Genomic DNA, 19,367 nt, shown 5'->3' with positions numbered 1-19,367 from the left:
AACTCAACGATGAGAAACAGGGTTAAGCAAATTTGTCACCTAAGATTATTTTGTTGGATCTGCAGCTGAATGTTAGCAGCGCTTGCATGCAGATATTGGATATCATTACTGCGATTGCGTATAGCTTGCAATTGCTCTCCATACAGACTGGTTTTCCTAAACACAGAGGCCTCCTGATACGAGATTGGCCAATACTACTTGGACTACAACAAGCACTAAAAACAGAAAACCAGAACACTTCTTGAGATTCTACATTTTATACACCAATGCCTCCTTAAATTCAACCACCTAATAACTGTCAGCTATATTAGTATTTTTAAGGCTTTGTTCTCACACTTTTACAAACCTATAAACACACATTTCAATGTATGTCAACCATAAGCATGTATGAACAAACATAAATGTTTTGTTTCATCTGACTCCAAAGATCTATGGGTGGAAGCAAGACGTCCGTTTTGCCAACTTTTAGTAGCGACATTGAGTTTAAATAGTTGTTATTTATATTTCATGTTTATTTGTATAGGGACAAGTATGGAGCAAGTAAACCATTGCCACACTCCACACTAATTATCTGACCTTCCTGTCGACTCTCACACAGGCTCCCCGCCGATGGCAAATACTAATCAATGTCACCCTGGGCAGTGTGACGATAAGTCACTATAACATCCCTTATTCTCCCCTTCTCTCTCATCAGATATCTTCGGCTTCATCTCCCCTAACGGCTCTATCTCAGGAGTTGAAGCTGGTGTCCTCGCAGCTCCTCTCTCGTTTTTTTGGCTCCTTGACTCCTCCTGTAGCTCTTCTCTCTTTTTCTTTCCCCCTATCACACGCTTCTTTCTCCCTCATTTTCTTTCAGTCTCTCTTCCACTCTTCCCTTGAGTCTCTTTCAGTCCCCTATCACTCCTCCTTCCCTGTCCTCCTATCTCCAGCCCTCTGTACTGTAAGTGTAAAGTCTGCAGTGTGCCCGAGGCTCAAGGTCTTGTGTAAAAGAACTCTTCCACTTAGCTGGATGTATTTGTATTCCCGGGCTCATAGTGCTGAGGCAGCGCTGGTACTTTGTTCAAGCAGTAAAGGCGAAGTGCTCTCTTCCCCCCATTGCTGGATGACCTTGGTGGTCTCCTGTACCTGACTCTGAGCAACAGTGGTGTGTGTGTGCTTACAGAGTTTCTACATTTGTGTGTGTAAGTGTGAAAGTGTGGTGTAACCTTTCTCTACTTGACTCCTCCCCTCACATGTCACTGAAGTCTGAAGGTGACGCCTTCATGTCCTTAAGTTGAATTCAGCTCTGCAGAGACATGGATTCACATGAGAGGTGAATAAAATAAGATCTTTCATTAGAACAACTTCTTTGTATTGTTTTCCCTGTTTTGTTTTGTTTTTATTCTTTGTTAATCGTCTTTGAGTATTCAGAAGAGCGCTATATACGTCTAATATATTACTATTATTATTAAAAAGGTTTTCTGATCTTAGCTGCTTTTCATTAATATGCCATTTTCTGTGCTTTGCGGCATGTTTTGATTGATTTATGTTACAAAGCGGACAAAATTATCTCATTAATTGTGTCTTCAAAATTACTCTTGGACACAATTATGAGGTGCTCAAAAGAAAACATTTGGTGGTGATATCACAAAGCTATATGTAATTTACATACCAAAAAAACAAGGATAGTAGGGCTGACGTAGCATATTAGTGCATGCGCCCCCATTTATGGAGGCTGTTAGTCGTCTGAGCTGGCAGCCTGGGTTCTAATCCGACATCTAGCTTACTTCCTCCATGTCATTCCTCACTCTCTCTCTCTCCCTGATTTCCGACTCTGTCCATTGTCTTAAATCTTAAAAAACAAACATAGAAGGAAACTAATTTGTATTGAAGAGTTCCAAAGAAATGTACATAAAAGACCACACTTCTGATCTTGTAGCAAACAAAAGTTACAAAGGTTGTTTTCATAGTTAAAGGCAACATTTGATTTGCTGAGTCTGCACTAAAGTCAGTTAAAGCAGCACATTGACTGAGGCTCCTGTTTCCAAGAAAGAAAAGTCCACCTGGTTCAATCCCTGGCATCAGAACGTTCAGCTTTGCCAAGTGCTGTTTGCCAGGCCAGCTAAAGGTCATGCAGCCTGCTTGGCTCAGCACTACTAGATACTTTTTGTTGCTGTCTACACAAACAGCAGTGATTAACAGCGATAAGGAAAGTGCTTGTTTGCCATATTGAGTTGGAAGAGAATGAGAGAACCCATACTACAAGTCAATGCAAACTGCTTTGTGGGAACTGTCTGTTGTAATTGCTCCATGGTAGAAGTGGCTTCATGTGTTTAGAAGTCATAAGATGTCAATGAGGTGACAATTCTTTTTGCTCTGTTGAGCTAATCCAAGAGCATATTCTTCAAAAGTATTAAACAAACTATCACAGAAAAAAAAACAACAATTTCTCTTGGTCGACTAGAACACCCAGTTAATACATGTTATTAAAATGTGGCCTGCATCTTGACTGCGTTTACACCTGCATTTTTAATGTGTTCCCGTTATCCTTAGCTGTGAGGATCTTTGTCCTCCAGAGGAAAAGCCTGCATGTGAGTCATTTTTTTGGATGAGCAGCTGGAAATATTGCAGGTGAAAGAACGCTAGCAATGTGTTATTACTAACCCTATCTTTAGCTTAATAGATATTTGGTTTTCAAAAGGTATGGTAGACTGATTTACAAGCCTAAACTTTTCTTCATTTTTTTTCTCTTAATATATTTATTAATGAGCCTTTTCCTCTAGGAATAGAGAGGTATTCACCCTAAGCCTGATCGTGTTTCCTGGTGGTTTACAGGGATGGGAATCTTCCATTTCTACTTTTTCTACTCTACGTTTAAGTACACTTGATTTACATTCTCATTAGGTCATCTTACTTATTTTGTGAGCACAGTGTTTGCTCAGCAGTATTTGAGATCAGAGCTGAATGACGCTGAGCTACAAATGCTAGCATGTTGTAGTGATGACATTTACAATTAAAAGACCTGAACACAGCATCAGTCAAGTTGATCCATCTGATTCATTACCCATCAGGACATGTTTACAGGTTGCATTTTCATGAGCTCATCTTTATCAAGATTATGTGCCCAGATACAGTTTGCCTTTAAGGGGTCTAAACTTTGCTTGGTCAATTGAGTTACATTATTGTGTTGGCCTTCTACTTCAATGTTGGGCTGTTTTATGTGAAAATGAGTTAGGAAAGTAATTGGGCTGCATGTTTAAATGGGTTACAAGAATAGAATAACTTCAAGGAACACTTCATGCACTACAAGGTTGCTGAGGGAAAAACACCAGCTGGGAGGAAGTTGATTGGGTGTCTGGTTTATATGAGGTCTTGGGGTCAAGAGTTGCTGACTCACACGTTCTTATGAAGTCAAGCAGCTTTCTGAATGTTAACAAGGTTAATGGCGGTCAAATGGAAGGCAAGGCCGACAATTGTTAGAAATATTTCTGCCTAAGTGTACCTCATCATCACCTCACTGCCTCTGGGACCACCGCCATCATCATCATTATCATCGTCGTCATCATCACGGACAGAGTCATCGTTATCATCAAGAGCTGCACCACTATCTCTAGTCTCTAACTAATCATGTCTCTGCCCGCGAGCAGATGAGATAGAGCGGCCTTTTCCTAAACTCTATACATGTGTATGTGCGTGTGTGTGTGTGTGTGTGTGTATGTGTGTGTGAGCTGCTGAGCCATAATGGAATCCTCAGGGCTGTGGATGAGCAGAAGAGGAGGCTCATTGATTGATGTGTCTGGTCACTGATGGGGGTGTGTCTGGTGTAAAGATGGGAAGAAAGGAAGAGGCCAAATAAATGTAGTGAAGAAATGTGACAGGAGGGAAAACAAAAGGAAAGACAGAATTATATTGACAAACATTTAAGAAAGTTAGGGTTGTAGAAACTAACAGACACTCAATAAATATATGAATAAAACCAGACATCACCCTGTCCAGGTTCCTTGGTATAACAACTTGCTCAATGTACATTATCCCATACTGAACAATCTACAATTGCACATATTCTTGTGTATTGTGTATCTTGTGTACATGTTCTATGTTTGTATGTGTTTATGTTGGCATGAGTGTGTGTGTACTTATACAGACGGTATGTATCTAGCTGTAACTGCAATAACTCTTGACACCGCTTTTCATTTGAAGACTTATAATTGGTCAATTGCATACTCCTCATGTTCAATCAGCTGTTGCCTAGCAACTGCAGTCAGGGGGAGCAGAAGGTAGAGGAGCAGGGGAAAATAAGGTGCAGGTTAAAAAGTGAGAGCAGAGCAAAAACAGAGGTGCAGGGGATGGTGGAGGTCGGGGATAATTTAGTGTATTTGGGCTTATTTTGTTAGAGAGAAAGTGAGAATGAAAGATATATAGAGAGCTGGAAATATGAGAGAAGGGAGGCAGGAATCACAGTGTGCAAAGAAATGGAGAGAAAATAAAAGGAGGTAAATATTGCCACCCAATTCCACTTTTGGACAGATTCACTTGAAGAGGCTCAGCCATGCACAGCCACATGTCCAATTTACCAGCCAGAGTGTCAACAAACAGTGCACCTCTGAAGCAGTCCTCAGAGCGCCCTCCTGCATGATTCACTGATAACACTGTCAGATACACATATCATACACTGTTGTCCCGCACAAAGACAAATACCAGAGAATTGCAAAAGCAGGGCAGAAATGATGAAATCATGTGTAAACTGAATCCTCTGCTGACTCGGCTAGATATGCAGGTAGGACTCGACTTTCTCTCCAAAAGATGATGAAAGCAGAGATGTAAACAAGATAAAACGCAACACAAAAATGCTTTCAAAGTTTTCAACAACATTAGACATGCTTGGTTGCCAAAGTCCACATAATTGGTTTGATTTATGGTCGAGGTCACGAGTCAAGCGCTGACCTGTGATATCCACATGCTGAGCGTTGGGACCCGCAGAGCAGAAAACCTCAAGAAATTCAAGGATTTTTTAACAAATGTTTGGTGTCCGTATCAAAAGGATTTCTTGTTATGTAGGATAACAGTCTCTCTTTTTTTAAACAGAAAAAGACAGACCGTTTACTGGAAACAACCTGGATCACCTAATACACATCTTATAGTCAAAGTCAATGTTAAAAAAAAATGGAATATGTACCTTCATGTATTTGACCAGCAATGTTTTTGAATTAATATGCAACAACAGATGTTGTGTCTTATGGATAAATTCAATTCAAAAAACGTTATTTGTCCCCGGGGGGCAATTCAAAGGCACACAGAGCAGTAAATTAACAACAGTGCAAGTAAACGAAACATTTTAACCTAAATATAAAGTGTCAATTTAAATACAACTTAAAGTTGAATGACTGCTTTTTGTAAGCAGAACCTTTTTTGTAAATAATAAAATGTGACAAAAACCTGCCAGTAGCTCATTTCTAGAAGTAGCTCCTAAATTTGCTCAGCTGTTGCCTGTGCTTGTGCCCACAACTATGTTTGTCTTTCTCTTCGATGGTTTGTCAGAGTTTGGCATTTCCAAAGAACAAAGAAAGATTATGTTCTGCTGGTTTAACTGCTGCTAAAGAAAATTATTTCTTCTCCTTGGAAGTCTCCTCGTTCTCTCGCCATCTGGTATTCAGTTCTGTTGTATCTTGAAGCTATCTGAAAGCTGATTCTGGTGCTGCCATGGTTCTCTTTATGTAGGTTTCAGGGCTTTTTTAAGTCAGCAAAGTATACTTAAATCAGTGGTAGGCATCCTATTTAACCAGCTGGTAATTCAGCATTATTTTTATGTAGGTCAAGTTTTTTTGTCCTGTCCAGGTGGAGGGCATTCGTGACCTTTTGTGCTGGGCTGGACGTGCAAAAAAAAAAAAAGCAGGGCTATAAACAGAAGCAGTGATTCCCAGGGTGAAACCTGTGACACATAAACTGAGACAAGCTTGGAGGACTTAAAAAAGCAGGCCAGCGTGACGTCAGAGGCCACCACTCTGCTCTGTCCCCATGAAAAGGTAAAGAAGAACTATGCACAAAGAAGACTTACACAACAGAGTCTTTTCTTATGAAGCTTTTTAGACTTTGGGATAGTTAATTCACCAATGCATGAGAGTTTAAATGCTATATAGTAAAGCTGCACAAACAGAGAAACACTAACCCTGAAAATGTATAACGGTCCTTCTCCCATATAAGTACTTAAGTTCTCAGGCAGCCACACAACCAAGAAATGTGTGATCTATGCACCGTTCCCTTTTGTTCTTTCTTTCTCCTTTCCTACTTCCCTCCAGAGGTGGTCGATGAGAAAAGGCCTAGGTGGGAGGTGGTTATCCCTTAATGACCCAGTTTACTTTGAAAAGGCATTGATTGCAGCCAGCGCTCAACTCCAAGCTAACAAAGGAGCCTCAAAGTCCATATTAGAAGCTTCTGAGCTCTGTCAGTGCTGCAGAGGACATTGTTTTTGGGTCGACAGAATAAATACTTAATGATTCTCGGTTCTTGTTGTGTCACATCTTTGTCTCTGTCATTAGGAATGAGATTACTCCTGGATAAATCTGCGTTATTCAATTCAGGCCTTGCTTAATCTACCCAAATCTGAGATGAAATGTAACAGGCTGGTATGAATCTAATTTAAATGTGTTTTTTTTCTATACAGAATACCATCGATGTATAATCTCCCTCAGAATGTAATGTTGGGAATGGAGATATAACTGGATTAAATAGGATGTAAAAAGGACTATCCTCTCCGTCTGCTTTCACCAAGCAGGGTGATAGTGAAACAGGAGCATTGTGTCCTTCAGATAACATTCACAGGATCAAACTGTTGACTGCAGTGGAGATCCTGTGAGAGAGAGAGGGAGGAGGGGGATGCAACAACAGTGTGTGCAGATGAGTGTGTATGTGGGTGTATAACTGCAGCATGCAATAGCTTCATCATGTAGTTGGTATTTTTTAATGCAAAAGCGCAACAAGTCACATATAACTCACTATTTGAATTGTGTCTATTAGCCTGTTAAAAAAAATAAAAATTAGAAAGTGAAGAATTTTCAACTCAAATTTCATGGTAAAATACCAATTTCCACCAAATCAGGGTGAAATTACTTCATATATTCCTACATGGCCTCTTAGGGTAAATGTACAAGGAACCTATTCAAAAGCACAAATGCAGAGCAATATTGAGTTGTGTTATTATAGCTTATAAATCTAATCTGAAGTCATGTTGTTTTGAAATCTACTCAATTCAGATCCTTACCAACAACTAGAATTTTTTTTAGAAATAATGCATGGACAGGCTGTGTATAATCATAATAATCATAATAATAACAATTATAATAATGATTATAATACAATTGTATTTGTAGAGCAGGGCTGCACTGGCACTTCATGTTGTTGCAGTGGTTAGTGCTGTTGCATCACAGCGAGAAGGTTCCTGGTTCAAATCCCTCTCTGTGTGGACTTTGCATGTTCTCCCTATGCTTGCGTGTTTTTTCTTCAGGTTCCTCCCACAGTCGTAAGACATGCTCGTTAGGTTAATTGGTGACTCTAAAATGTTCCCGTAGGTGTGAATGTGAGTGTCTGTCTCTATAAGTCAGCCCTGTGATTGACTGGAGAACAGTCCAGGGTAAGGGGTACCCGCCTCTTGCCCAATTACAGCTGGGGTCGCCTTCAGCCTCCTGCAACCTCGAACAGGATAAGTGGTATAGATAATGGATGGATGGATTTGAGGAGCACTTTTCAAGACAGGAGTCCAATGTTGGTTTAATCACTTCTTTTAGTAAAACCTGTTTAGTCCTGGCAAACCTTTACATGGACATGGACATTTCAAAAGACAGTTTTAGGTTCAAATGTGACAGAAATTGATGGGTTATCCTGCTTAATATCATTTTCAGTTTTTGTTAGCTGATTTAGACACTGACCTGATATCAACTAATGTCAGAATGATATGAAAAAATGAAATAAATCATCAATTAGTGAACTACAGCTCAGTTAAATAGACCAGAGTGATGTAAGTAGATACATGCTGTAGTATAACTGCAGTAACATAAAGACACTGGTGAAGTTCTTTAAAATGATCTCAAACGTGTACATTTATACTGCCTGGCTGAGCTCGACTCACATAGAATAAGTGACGAGCAGGAGGCTCACTGTCACCCACACTTGTCATCTTTCTGGCAAGAGGTACTTAGCTGGCACATGTCTCACTCCCTCTGGCTACATTTGCAACTTGAGGACATGGCTGGCCCTCCATTTGAACACTGAAACAGATAATTTACAAAGGAGGAGATGGTAAATGTGAGAAACAGGATAGTGTGAAGAAAAGAAACTCCAGGATGAAGTACAGAGAAAAAGAGCAGGGGAAAAAGCAGGGGGGGGAACAAAAAGTTAAAGTTTCAGGTCAGCCTGAGTCTTGTGCTCTGGTTCTGCCGTCACAAGCTTGTTTTCCGATTTTCTCTGCTTCTTCAGCGCGCTCCCAGGAGTGCAGGCTGGCCAAATGAGGAAAAGCAGGAGAGGGGTAGAGCAGGGTGGGAGCAGGAACGATGAAATACGAAAGGGTTTGCAAATAGAAAGGAGGCTTGTTACATGATAGTGATGGAGAAATGTCTAACCGAGGGACACAGAGTGAAATAGATAAATGAAAAAGGTAGACAGCAAGAGCGGTTCCAAAGTAAGCAAAGTGAAATAGCGAGGAAAGGAAGAAACAACAAATAAAAGAGAGGGGATTGAATGTTAGAAAACATCATACCAGGGGGGCAGAAAGTGTGTTAGCCTGTGAGAGGACTCCAGCTAAAGTCATCAGTAAAAGTGAGAGGTCGATATCTTTGTTATTAACGAATAATAATAATTTGTCTTGCATCTAAGATGATTCTGTTGGAACTCTAATCTTGTATGTATGGAGATGTGCATGTGTTTTGTAAACTCTAAATTTTGTTGAGATGAAGACAATTCTTAGGAGGAGTTCTATTGTAGATAGTTCATTAGTCCTAGGAATAGTGAAGTGAATACATGTGAAATGATGTTGATAGGAAGAATGTCATTGTGAATATCTTTGATGACAAATCTATTGAGAATACAGTTCTTGGCTTGGTGAAATTATCATATTTATGGATATCTTAAATATAATAAGGGACAGGAATGTTTTTGTTAAAGGTTAAAACAACTTGCTATAGTCTGCTGTGGACTGAACTGTATCTGTTGTATATTTCTGATGTAACTAAAAAGACTTACAACAGATCCAAGTCTTCTCCTGTTAACTACAGTAAACCGTTTTCAACAATGACTTTCTCACCTTAAGAAGCTGGGTTGATAACAATGTTTGTTCCATCTTATGGGAATATCTACAGTATATTTGATGTTAATCTTATGATAACTGATTGGCATTTTAAAGCCCATTTAGCAAGAGAAATATCAAGGTTATTTAAGCATGACCACTTCCAATGTATGTAATGCCAAAGGTAGAAAGTGGTACCCTCATCTGACCACAAAATGTATGGTAGTCCATCAACTCACATCATCTTATCATCTCATGAAGAGGAATACTTCCACATTCAAAAATAGAGTCATACATCGGCTTGATACTGCAGCGATATGATAATGGAATAGATGAGAGCATTGTCAAAGCTCTGGGATAAACACCACCTCCCTCTCTCTCTCCTTGCCTCACTGCAGACAGGTGAGTACGTCAGAGGCAGGGAAACAGAGGGAAATCTCTGTGAGAGCTCCTAAGCGTGCATGGAAATCCACATGAGTCTGTGTGTGTGTGTACATACACATTACAACCCAGTGCATGCATTCCTTCATGGATGTTTGAAATCTTCTCTGCATATGTCACCATGCGAAAGTGGGTGCCCTAACCTGCTATTTCTGCCTCATGGGTCAACAGTGCCTCTCTCTGTGTTATGGATGTCAGAAACCGTGGCCGTTGCCATGGTGATGCCACACTGCAATATTCTTATTCTGCAGCCCGCCCTCCTGCCGACGCTTGCAGCAGCTTCCAAGCCAGGGAGAGAGAAAAAAAAAAAAAAACAACAGAGGAGGGAAGGGAGGGAAGAGGAGACACGAGGACAGACCGGAGTAGAGGGGGTCTGCGGCATGATCCACTGGAATGCTAATCACGGCTTCTCGACTGTTCGTCCTTCATTATGCAGGAGACAATGCAAAGGACAACAAGGGAGGGCGTTAATGTGTATGTAAACACCCAGGCATATGTACAAAAATACATCCATGCACGAGTGGGCACATACATTCCACACAAGCCTGAATTATAGACACAAGGTCATGCTCATGAACACACACATTGAGATGGTGTAACAAACACAAAAAAAGAACAATTCACACATACATCCCACTCTCATGCTTCAACACACACGTGTGCATTTAAACAGCAACATATGTCGGAACTGCGAAGCATAATCTGATGCCAACCAGCGGTCTGCTCTGCTGCTGAAACAACTACGCCATTAACAAATGCTCAATTATTAACGAGCCACAAAATGGTTCTAATTGCTCACTGCAGTCTCCATCAGCATTCCCAAGACATTCCTGGATCAGCCAGTTATTCCTGCTCTCAATGAGCTCTCTCGGGGAAAAAAAGAGAGGAACTGATATGCAGAATATTCCCTGTGCTGTTGGGATTCAGGGGTCAGTGTAAAGAATCGAAGAAGAAATGGAGCTGTAATTACAATCTTCACCGAGCTGCCTTAAATCTTGTCATATTTTTCATTTTTCATATATAATTCAGTGTATAAGGCTTTTGTTTTACATACAGAGCATTAAAAAGTGCAGCTCAGAGGCCAAGCTTAGTTTAAAGAGTTTGGGGACATTGTCAAGGTCAGAAACAAGCATATCATCTGTGTAGAGTAATTAAAATTAGACCCGTGGGTTACTCTCTCCTCTCATTTTAGAGACTCAAAGACTTCACTCTCTGCCCTTCTTCACTTTTATTTAGAAGGGGAATTAAATCAGTCATGTTTTATAAAGCTTTCCACGAGGATCCATTGTTAGCCTCTTCACAGTTTCATCTCCGTGCTAATGCTAATAAAGGATGCAAAGAGGGATGCCCTACTTTTTCTAATGTTGTCTCATTAAGCTTAGCTTGCTGGATTCAGAGCAGTGGGTGAAGCATAGTTATGACTCTGTCCATGCTCTGAATGGGAAACCCTGGTAGTATTGAACAGCATAAACAATACAATTTTACCCCAAAATCTGAACCATAACCACTTTCCACTTACAGTATTTACTTTACCAGATCTGTGGCTACCAGAGGGCAGAAACATGCTTACATGCAGGAGTACCCACTTCAGTTCACTACAGTATGTTTCTCTTCAGAAAACAGACTTTCACTGATGATCATTCCGGAGTGTTTTCACCCTTTTTTCTGAACTCAAAAAAGGAACCACAGTACCATCCCTGTAAACAATGTGTGAGTGACCTTGTTGCTTCTGAGTCAATAAGGAATCCCTCCTGTGTGATGGCTCAAACAACAAATGCGGTGGACTACCAAGCACTGTGACAGTTCAATAGCACCAAGTTGTCGTACTGAATACTCCTGGGTAGAGCAGGTAGATACAGCTCTGTGAACCCAAGGTCAATGTTTCTCTCAATCCTCCACAGGGGGGAGGGTGGGGGATTGCAAGTGGAGGAGGGGAGATTCTGACAAAGACAGAAAGCGGGACAGAGAAAGATGGGGGAAAAAAAGAGACAACAGACAGAATTCACAGGGGAGGGATGGCCTAGAATAATGCTGGAGCTCACAGGAAACTGGGCAACTAATGGTCCTTCTCCTTTCTCCAATTACTGTTAGTCAGTCAGAGCTGGACTTGCTCCTGAGACCTATGAAGAACATCTCACATTCCCCACCCCTAAGTGGGTGTTCAGGCCAAAAATAAACCTGGTTTATAGGGAGAAAATTAGAGGGAAAGGTGTTGACACTTTTTTACAGGTAGCAGAAAGGAAACGAGACATGACCCAGAAAGTAAAGTTAACTGATTGGATGCCTTGTCTGTGGAAAATATTATTCCAATGCGAGGTTGTGAATACATACCTTTGGTACATCACTTTAGGGTCTCCTCTTTTGCGTCTCAAGGCACCCAGGGTTATGTGAGATGATTTTAGCGTTTATAGTTGTTACATTTGTTTTCTTCAGTGCTATCCCAAATAGTTAATCAAATGGTCTGCAAGGTTAATGTTCCTCCAATCAAGACTCTGTAAGGTACCTTGTGCATCTGTATGAGACGCTGAGGTCAATGACAAAACGCTGCTATACAGCCCCTTAAGAAAACTTTATTTTAGGTTCAAGTTTTTGGTTCATACAGCTCGTGGCTGCTATGCTAACACTGTAGACTCATTGATTGGATAAGGAAGTTGCATTATTTTAAGCAGTCATGATATTGGTATAAACAAAACCTTACTCTCTTCTATGTCTGCATTCATACCAGATGTTCATTTGTTCCACTGTAAAATACCTCACATCATTTATTACACTATGTTTGTCCATACTGTGTATCTCCCAAGCCTCTCACCCCCCTTTCTGGGTATTTGGGTTGCCTTCTGGTTTCTGGTCCCACCTGACAGGCCTGGGGGCCCCTGTGTACAGAGGAGCTCCAGGCTGCCTTTCCCCCAGCTGAACTCCCAAAGGCTACTGCCGCTGGTGCTGGAAATCTGGTGGGCTGAGCGGACATGTGGAGTTTCTGCCTCAGCACAAGCATGCAGACCCGAGACCCCTGGGAGGATGCAGACTCCTACACTGAGTGGTTAATATATTCACACTAACACTCCCCTGGCCGGGGGCTTAGAGTCTGAGAATACTCCATGAGGACCCGACTGCACACACTGACAACATTCACAAATGAATATGTTAAGCAAGGCTTTGCTACACCCTTTAGGCAGGCTTAAATATATAAGTGGCTATCATCACAAAGGAAATACGGCTTTGTTTAGAGTTGTACAAATGTGCTAAGTATATCTTCAGAGTACGCCAAAAGGAGCACAAGACTGTAAATAAGGCTGGCTAGATATCATGCGTCTCATTACTGGCTTCTTCTCCCACAGGAATCTTTTCATCAAAGAATCAGATAGAGAAAAAAAAACTCTGAGGCTGACCTGCTCCCCTACTCTTAGATAAGCTTTATTTATCACTTCAGAGGGGTTATTTTTATTTTATTGAAAAGATGAAAAGTCAAAACCGGGTGCAAGACGGTGTCAGCCTCCTTTCCATCGCCTCCGCAGCACCTTGGCAACATGCAACCAAATAACAACAAAATCTATTGAATTTGATCAAAGACGCCTCCATGAAATCCAGCAGCAGACCTGACTTTCACTCCACTGACCTTCTAATCTCTGTTGAAGAGAAGGGTCAATGAGGATTCAACCAATGGCATCAATTCAGCAGCACATGGGAGCCTGAAAACAGTCTTGTGGCTGACATGCAGAAGTATAGGGGACTTTAAAGACAACTCATTAGGGAAAAAGCTCCACTTAGCAGTATCCACAGTCTGTGGTCTTCAAAGACAAATGATTCAATCCGAGCTGCAATGGAATAATTGCTCCTTCTGCTGTTTGCAGCAACAGTAAACATAATATATCCTGTTCCATTGAGTTATCTGTTGGTGCATGAAGTGAAAAATAAAAAGCAATGTAAAATAGATTTTATAATGATGTTATTGTTACTCTAACACATTATTTTAAATTGACAAATGCACCAAACGTGGAATAAAAAGGCATTAAACGCAACAACAGATAGCACATTATTGTCAGCCGCTCCTTGACTCTTTCATTGTTTCACAGTGCAGAGACGTACAATGATACATGCTGATTTAATGAGCCACAACTGCATTTCACATCGAACAATTCAGCTTAAAACACTGATACACTACCCATCCCAGTAGTACAGTATTCCTCACTGCACCAGCTCTATAACCCATTTCACCATTAAACAGCATTAGCTGCCCCACAGCTTAATGCGAGCCTATCTTTTTTGTGCAACAACTTATAGATTGAGGAACAAATGAGTGCGACAGCCTCTTGTGTTTAACCAGTGGAACACTGAAGCATCTATTTACCAGCATGAGCTCCAAAACAAAACTGAAAAACGGCTCGAGTCAAAGCTTTTTTAACGTATGCAGGTGCACAAAATCCCCGATTCAAGAATATAACTGGGCGTCTGCTGAACACAGTTGTGTAAGGCTTCACAGAAAAGACAGACGTACCAAGCCATACCACATGTTTAATACCACAAAAATATGAAAATAAATAAATAAAAACGCAATCTGCCGCTTCAACCAGAGTGAGTAAATCCTCTGAGAAAATAAATATGCTGCTGTGTCTTGCCTTTTCACAGTCTGCATTCCTTTAAAGCCGCTGACAGTTATGTGCTAATAAGTCATGCCTAACCAAAAAACACGCTTCACACTGATCAAACTCGAATGCCAAAGCAATAGTTTATTTATTTTAACCAATTTGGTGCACAGCTAGACTAATCCCAAACCAATCATAGTGAATCTGAGTCTACTCTAACCAATCACAGCGAGGCAGAGTTCATTTCTTTCCACACCATGCCATCTCTCCAGCAAGGACTAAGAGAAGCCAAGAGCCTCTTTTCCAACAGGCTTTGCCAATGTCTCACATCCAAGCTGGCAAATGTCCGGCCACGGGATGAGCGCAGGAGGCGGCAATGGCTCACTTCCTGACCCAAAAATAACTAACACAACAAAGATGCTTGCACTACAGCCTGAGGCGGACATTTTGTTCGCCTAAACTCATAACATACAGGCATTTTAGGCAAGTATCGGTGTCACTGGGAGTCTCCCAGCTTAGGCACATCATGTCGTTCCAAAATAAACACAATCAAGGCCAACCCGAGAACAGCACTGAAAAATAATATTAAAATGCAAACTGACCTCCAAGCTGTACTCTTCCACCGTCCTTTTAAGCGGGTCAACTATTTGCCATGTGATGAGTATGCACAGGTCGATAAGCAGCATCCCGCCGACGATAATCAACAACTTCTGATCCTTTATGATCTGTATGGGGAAAAGAAGATGAGATACATTTGTTAGCACGATAGCACCCACCGGCTAATGTTATCTATTGGTGTGTGTGTTCATAAAGCGAGGGAGGACTAAGACCTAGTTTCATTCTAATCATTTAATCAGGGACTGATAACATTCAGCTGCATTTAACCCCTCCAGATCCATGAGCTAGCTCCTTTGGGTGAACAATGATGTGTACCGCTTTCCATATAAAGGCTGATATTTTTTGTTTTTCTTCTTTTGTCCTGATTAATACGTTCTGTAAAATATCTGATAAAATATGAGGGCTGCAATGTTTTGATGTGGCTGAGCAAAATCATGTGGTTCAGTCAAACAAGACAGAATTCACGTCCCTCAAACAAGAGACCAGGACCTGGTTCAGCATATGTCAGTGGCAGTCTTTCATATTGTGGCTCATGTCGAACATTTAGCAGATTGTACTCCATTTGCTCAGGATTTACACCAGCAGCAGGCCATGATCTTGTTGCTTGGTGGCCAAAGAATGTGCGAAAGATCCACCAAACCAGAACCAACGCTGTGGATCATTAAAGCTTCTCTTTTGTACTGTAAACTTAAGAGGGATGAAAGCCATGGCCTGTTTGTGATCTTTATTTTTAATAGCGTTTGACTGGCTGGAAAGACACATCAAAGGAAAGGTCAGGGAACACAGGCTGGGCTGTGTTCGGAGGGTATCACATAGCCCTCATGCGGCACAGTGGTCTCCATCCACTGGTGAGCTCTAGATGAGATGCATGAGGGGGTTATTTTTTTGATCTGGGGCCTTTTGATGGTGTTAGCATTGAATACAGGCAGCAAGGAAAGGAAAGGGGACGCTACTTTTTCCAAATATTGAGATGTTCAGGGCAATCGAGAGGGAGGTGGCAGCAGAGTGGATCAAATGCTGACGTCCCATAGAATGAAAAAATATATAATCCTGACGAAACAAGAATAAAAATACCTGTTTGATAAATGAAGTAAAGTCAGTTTGTATTCTAACAAGTAAACTGTTGCAACAACGAAATCCAAAATGTGTGATATTTTAGGGAAATTATAAAAAAAAAACCTCTTCAACACGATCTGCCAACTGTGATTTGTTTCTATGCCAACTAAGTCTGTTAGACAAACGACGTAATGATTCTAAATTACCACAAGTGCTATGTGCTGTTTATTTTTTCTCTGTATTATGGGCACTCCAACATATCAGATGGATTCCAGTGTTACTGTGTCTACTGATGAGTTTGATTGAGGAAAACATTTAATTGCATGACTCAGAATAGAAATGTAGAAATAAATGTTTCCGCCTAACTAAGTCCATGTGCAAACTACAGCATAGCTCCTTACACACACACTCCTGACCATTTCTAGAACATTTATGGACAGCCTTTAATGTTAAGAACATATTTAAGAGGGTGTGTGTGTTTGTATCTACAGCATCAATATGTAATTTATGAGTACTAAAGCAGTAGTAGTAAATTACCAAGATAGAAAGTGTGACAAGTAGCAGCTACATAGGCCTGAGGGTGAGGAGGGTTACATACGTACAGTAAGGGGTGGTATTAAGTAAGTGTGTGGGTTTATTTGTGTTTGTGGTGTGTGTTGGTGTATTGAGAGGTGGACATTGATTGACAGCGCCCCCCCACCACACACAAACACAAACACACTGTCTGTGTGTGTGAGCTTTTTAAAGAGGTGAAGAAGTGCAGGCTGTAGTCCACCGAGAGGAACCTTTATCGTCGAACACATCCCTGATTTACAATCTGTGCTGTCCTGAGGTATGGGGGGGGGGGGAGGCTGGAGGAGGGAGTGATAGATGCAGAAACAGCCCAACACTTTAATGGAAAGATGGCTGACACTTCTGCTTGTCCCTTCCTACCTGTTTGTGTGGTGGCATGTGTGTGTTTTGTAAACAACAATAAACCAACAGCGGAAAAGTCTTACGGTTTAAGAGCTGAAAAAAGCGTTAGGGGTGAATTCTGCTTTTAAAAAAAAGCTTATTTCGGTCTTTCTTAGAAAAGGAAAGATAGAGAGATAATCAGCTGGTTAGGTTGAAGGACATGTTATGGAGCTTGGAGTGGCAAAAAATGTCTTTGTGTGTTTGTTGTCAAATGATTAATAAAAAATAAATTCCAGTTAAGTCTTTTAACCTGTAATCTAGATTTCCTTTCTATCTATTGCCCTCTTTTTCAAACTTGTTTTCGCACAGTCCAACCGACTTTCTTTGGCGTCAGGGCCACCCTTTTTGTCTTGTCCCTTTTCTCTACCCTGCTATGCCTTCCTCCTTTTGCCACCCCACCCTCCCTTCTGCCACTACAGCCTTCCACCCTCTCCAACTCTTTGATCCATCGCTCTCTTTCCTCACTCTCTTCCTGCTCTCTGTCTCTCTGGCAGGCCACCCACTCTTCCTCCAATATACAAGAGGGTGTGTGTGTGTGTGAGAGAGATAGAGAGAGAGAGAGAGAGAGAGAGAGAGAGAGAGAGAGAGAAAGAGGGAGACAAAGCGAGGGGGAGAGCAAGATCTATAAATACAAAAAGGCCAAGCACAGTTACAACACTCAGTGTGCCCAGCACCACTTTATGTAACTGGGCCAGTGAAACAAATTGTGTCAGATGTTTAAAAAGCCATTTGTATTTCTGAATCTTTCTTTTTTTTCCACAGAGGAGATTCTAAAAGCAGGTGCCAGGGGCTGCCAGTCTTTCAGTGTATTTGTTAAAAAAAACAGGAGTGTGAATACAAGCACCCACACACCAGTGTTTGGCTTTCAAAGACATACAGTATGAGGCTTCCTGGATGACAGGTTTACACGTTTTAATGGAGATTCTTGTGGTTACGTGGACTGGTTGTCATCATATCCGGCAGATGTACATGGAGTGATAAGAAATAAAAGGCTCACAAGGAGCTTTTTCACTATAAAAGATCATGTGTATATGTATGAAAGGATTCACAAAGGAAAGCACAATGACGCTTTAATCTTTGTAGCATGCGCGTCATAGTTTGAACAATCAAATGTAAAGGGAATGTTCTCCCTTGCCTTTACAGATCTAAAGATATGGAATTAAGATTTCAGTCAGTTGTGCATTCATTATGAATCATGTGATAGTTTTTCCATACCTTCTTCTTCATCTTCACATTTTTGAAGATGGCGTGCACCCTCCAGGTCTTGGCGAACATGGCGCCGAAAGCTGTTGTGTATCCGACAATGAGGATCCATGTCCGAACCTACCAGAACAACAGGGGACACACATAATGGTGTCAGGACTGAAGCTGGTGATCAAGGCTTAAAACAACATCACATCTGACAGCTATTTGCATTTCTCGCCAGAAGTTCATTCAAAATAGCATCATGAAGGAGTCTTAAAATAAGAAGCTGTCAGATTTAGTTTTGATGGCCAAGTGTGGACTTGTGGTAGAACGTCGTGGACTGTTGGAAGCTGTCACACTCCTGACAGCGTTTCATCTTAATCAGAGACAAAAAGAAGACCTCTTACCAGTTTGGTTGTGTTTTAGAAGCTTAGAATCTGAATAGAGAAGATCTAATCTTAAAATAGCTACAGAGTTCTTTATTGTGTGTGTGTGTTTGACTGCTCGCTGTGTTTTTATGTGTGTGAACCCTTCCTGCAGCACATACACATTTACACCACCCAGCCATCTTTTCATGCCACTCTCAACCAAATCTAAGAAAGCAACAAAGCAAGGCAGGAGATTGGTAATAAAGGCTGCCAGAATTAAAAAACAATGATGCCATCTTTATCTATAGGAAAGCAGCACATATTGGTGCTATCAACCACCTTGTCCCTCTACTGTAGAGCTCTGTCTGAAGCTTTGTGTCAGCTAGGTGGTGGCGGCTCAAGACATCAATCAATCAATCAATCTTTATTTGTATAGCGTCAACTCATAACAAGTGTTATCTGGAGACACTTTACAAGAAGCAGGTAAAATACCTTACTCTTTGTCTGTTAACATTACAAAAGAGCAGGTAAAAAGACCTTACTCATTGTTATGTTACAAAAAGCAGGTAAAAGACCTTACTCATTGTTATGTTACAAAAAGCAGGTAAAAGACCTTACTCATTGTTATGTTACAAAAAGCAGGTAAAAGACCTTACTCATTGTCTGTTAACATTACAAAAGAGCAGGTAAAAGACCTTACTCATTGTTATGTTACAAAAAGCAGGTAAAAGACCTTACTTACTGCTATGTTACAAAGATCCGGCCTATCCATCATGAGCACTTTAGCAAAGCAGCAAAAGTTACAGTGGTAAGAAAAAACTGCCTTATTAAAAGGCAGAAATCTTCGGCTGGATCCCCGGCTCATGACGAAACAGTCTTCACAGGCCTAGACTGCGCAGAGCTTGGAAA

At 41.0% G+C, this 19,367-nt stretch overlaps 1 protein-coding gene across 1 annotated transcript in view; it reads right to left on the bottom strand.

The window, feature by feature from the left end:
- gabbr2 (gamma-aminobutyric acid (GABA) B receptor, 2) overlaps window positions 1-19,367 on the bottom strand; it is a 173,944-nt gene that overhangs the window by 40,497 nt on the left and 114,080 nt on the right. Inside the window, exons 12-13 of the mRNA XM_061059533.1 lie at window positions 18,121-18,228; window positions 14,880-15,002 (exon numbers count right to left, since the gene is read on the bottom strand). Of these exons, the coding sequence (XP_060915516.1) occupies window positions 14,880-15,002; window positions 18,121-18,228 (231 nt within the window). The remainder of the gene's footprint in view (window positions 1-14,879; window positions 15,003-18,120; window positions 18,229-19,367) is intronic.

This window comes from Labrus mixtus, chromosome 16 (genome assembly GCF_963584025.1).
Source record: "Labrus mixtus chromosome 16, fLabMix1.1, whole genome shotgun sequence".
In the NCBI taxonomy this organism is placed as follows: Eukaryota; Metazoa; Chordata; class Actinopteri; order Labriformes; family Labridae; genus Labrus; species Labrus mixtus.
Note: the sequence above shows the minus strand (reverse complement) of the source record. Positions and strands in the feature narration are given on the sequence as shown.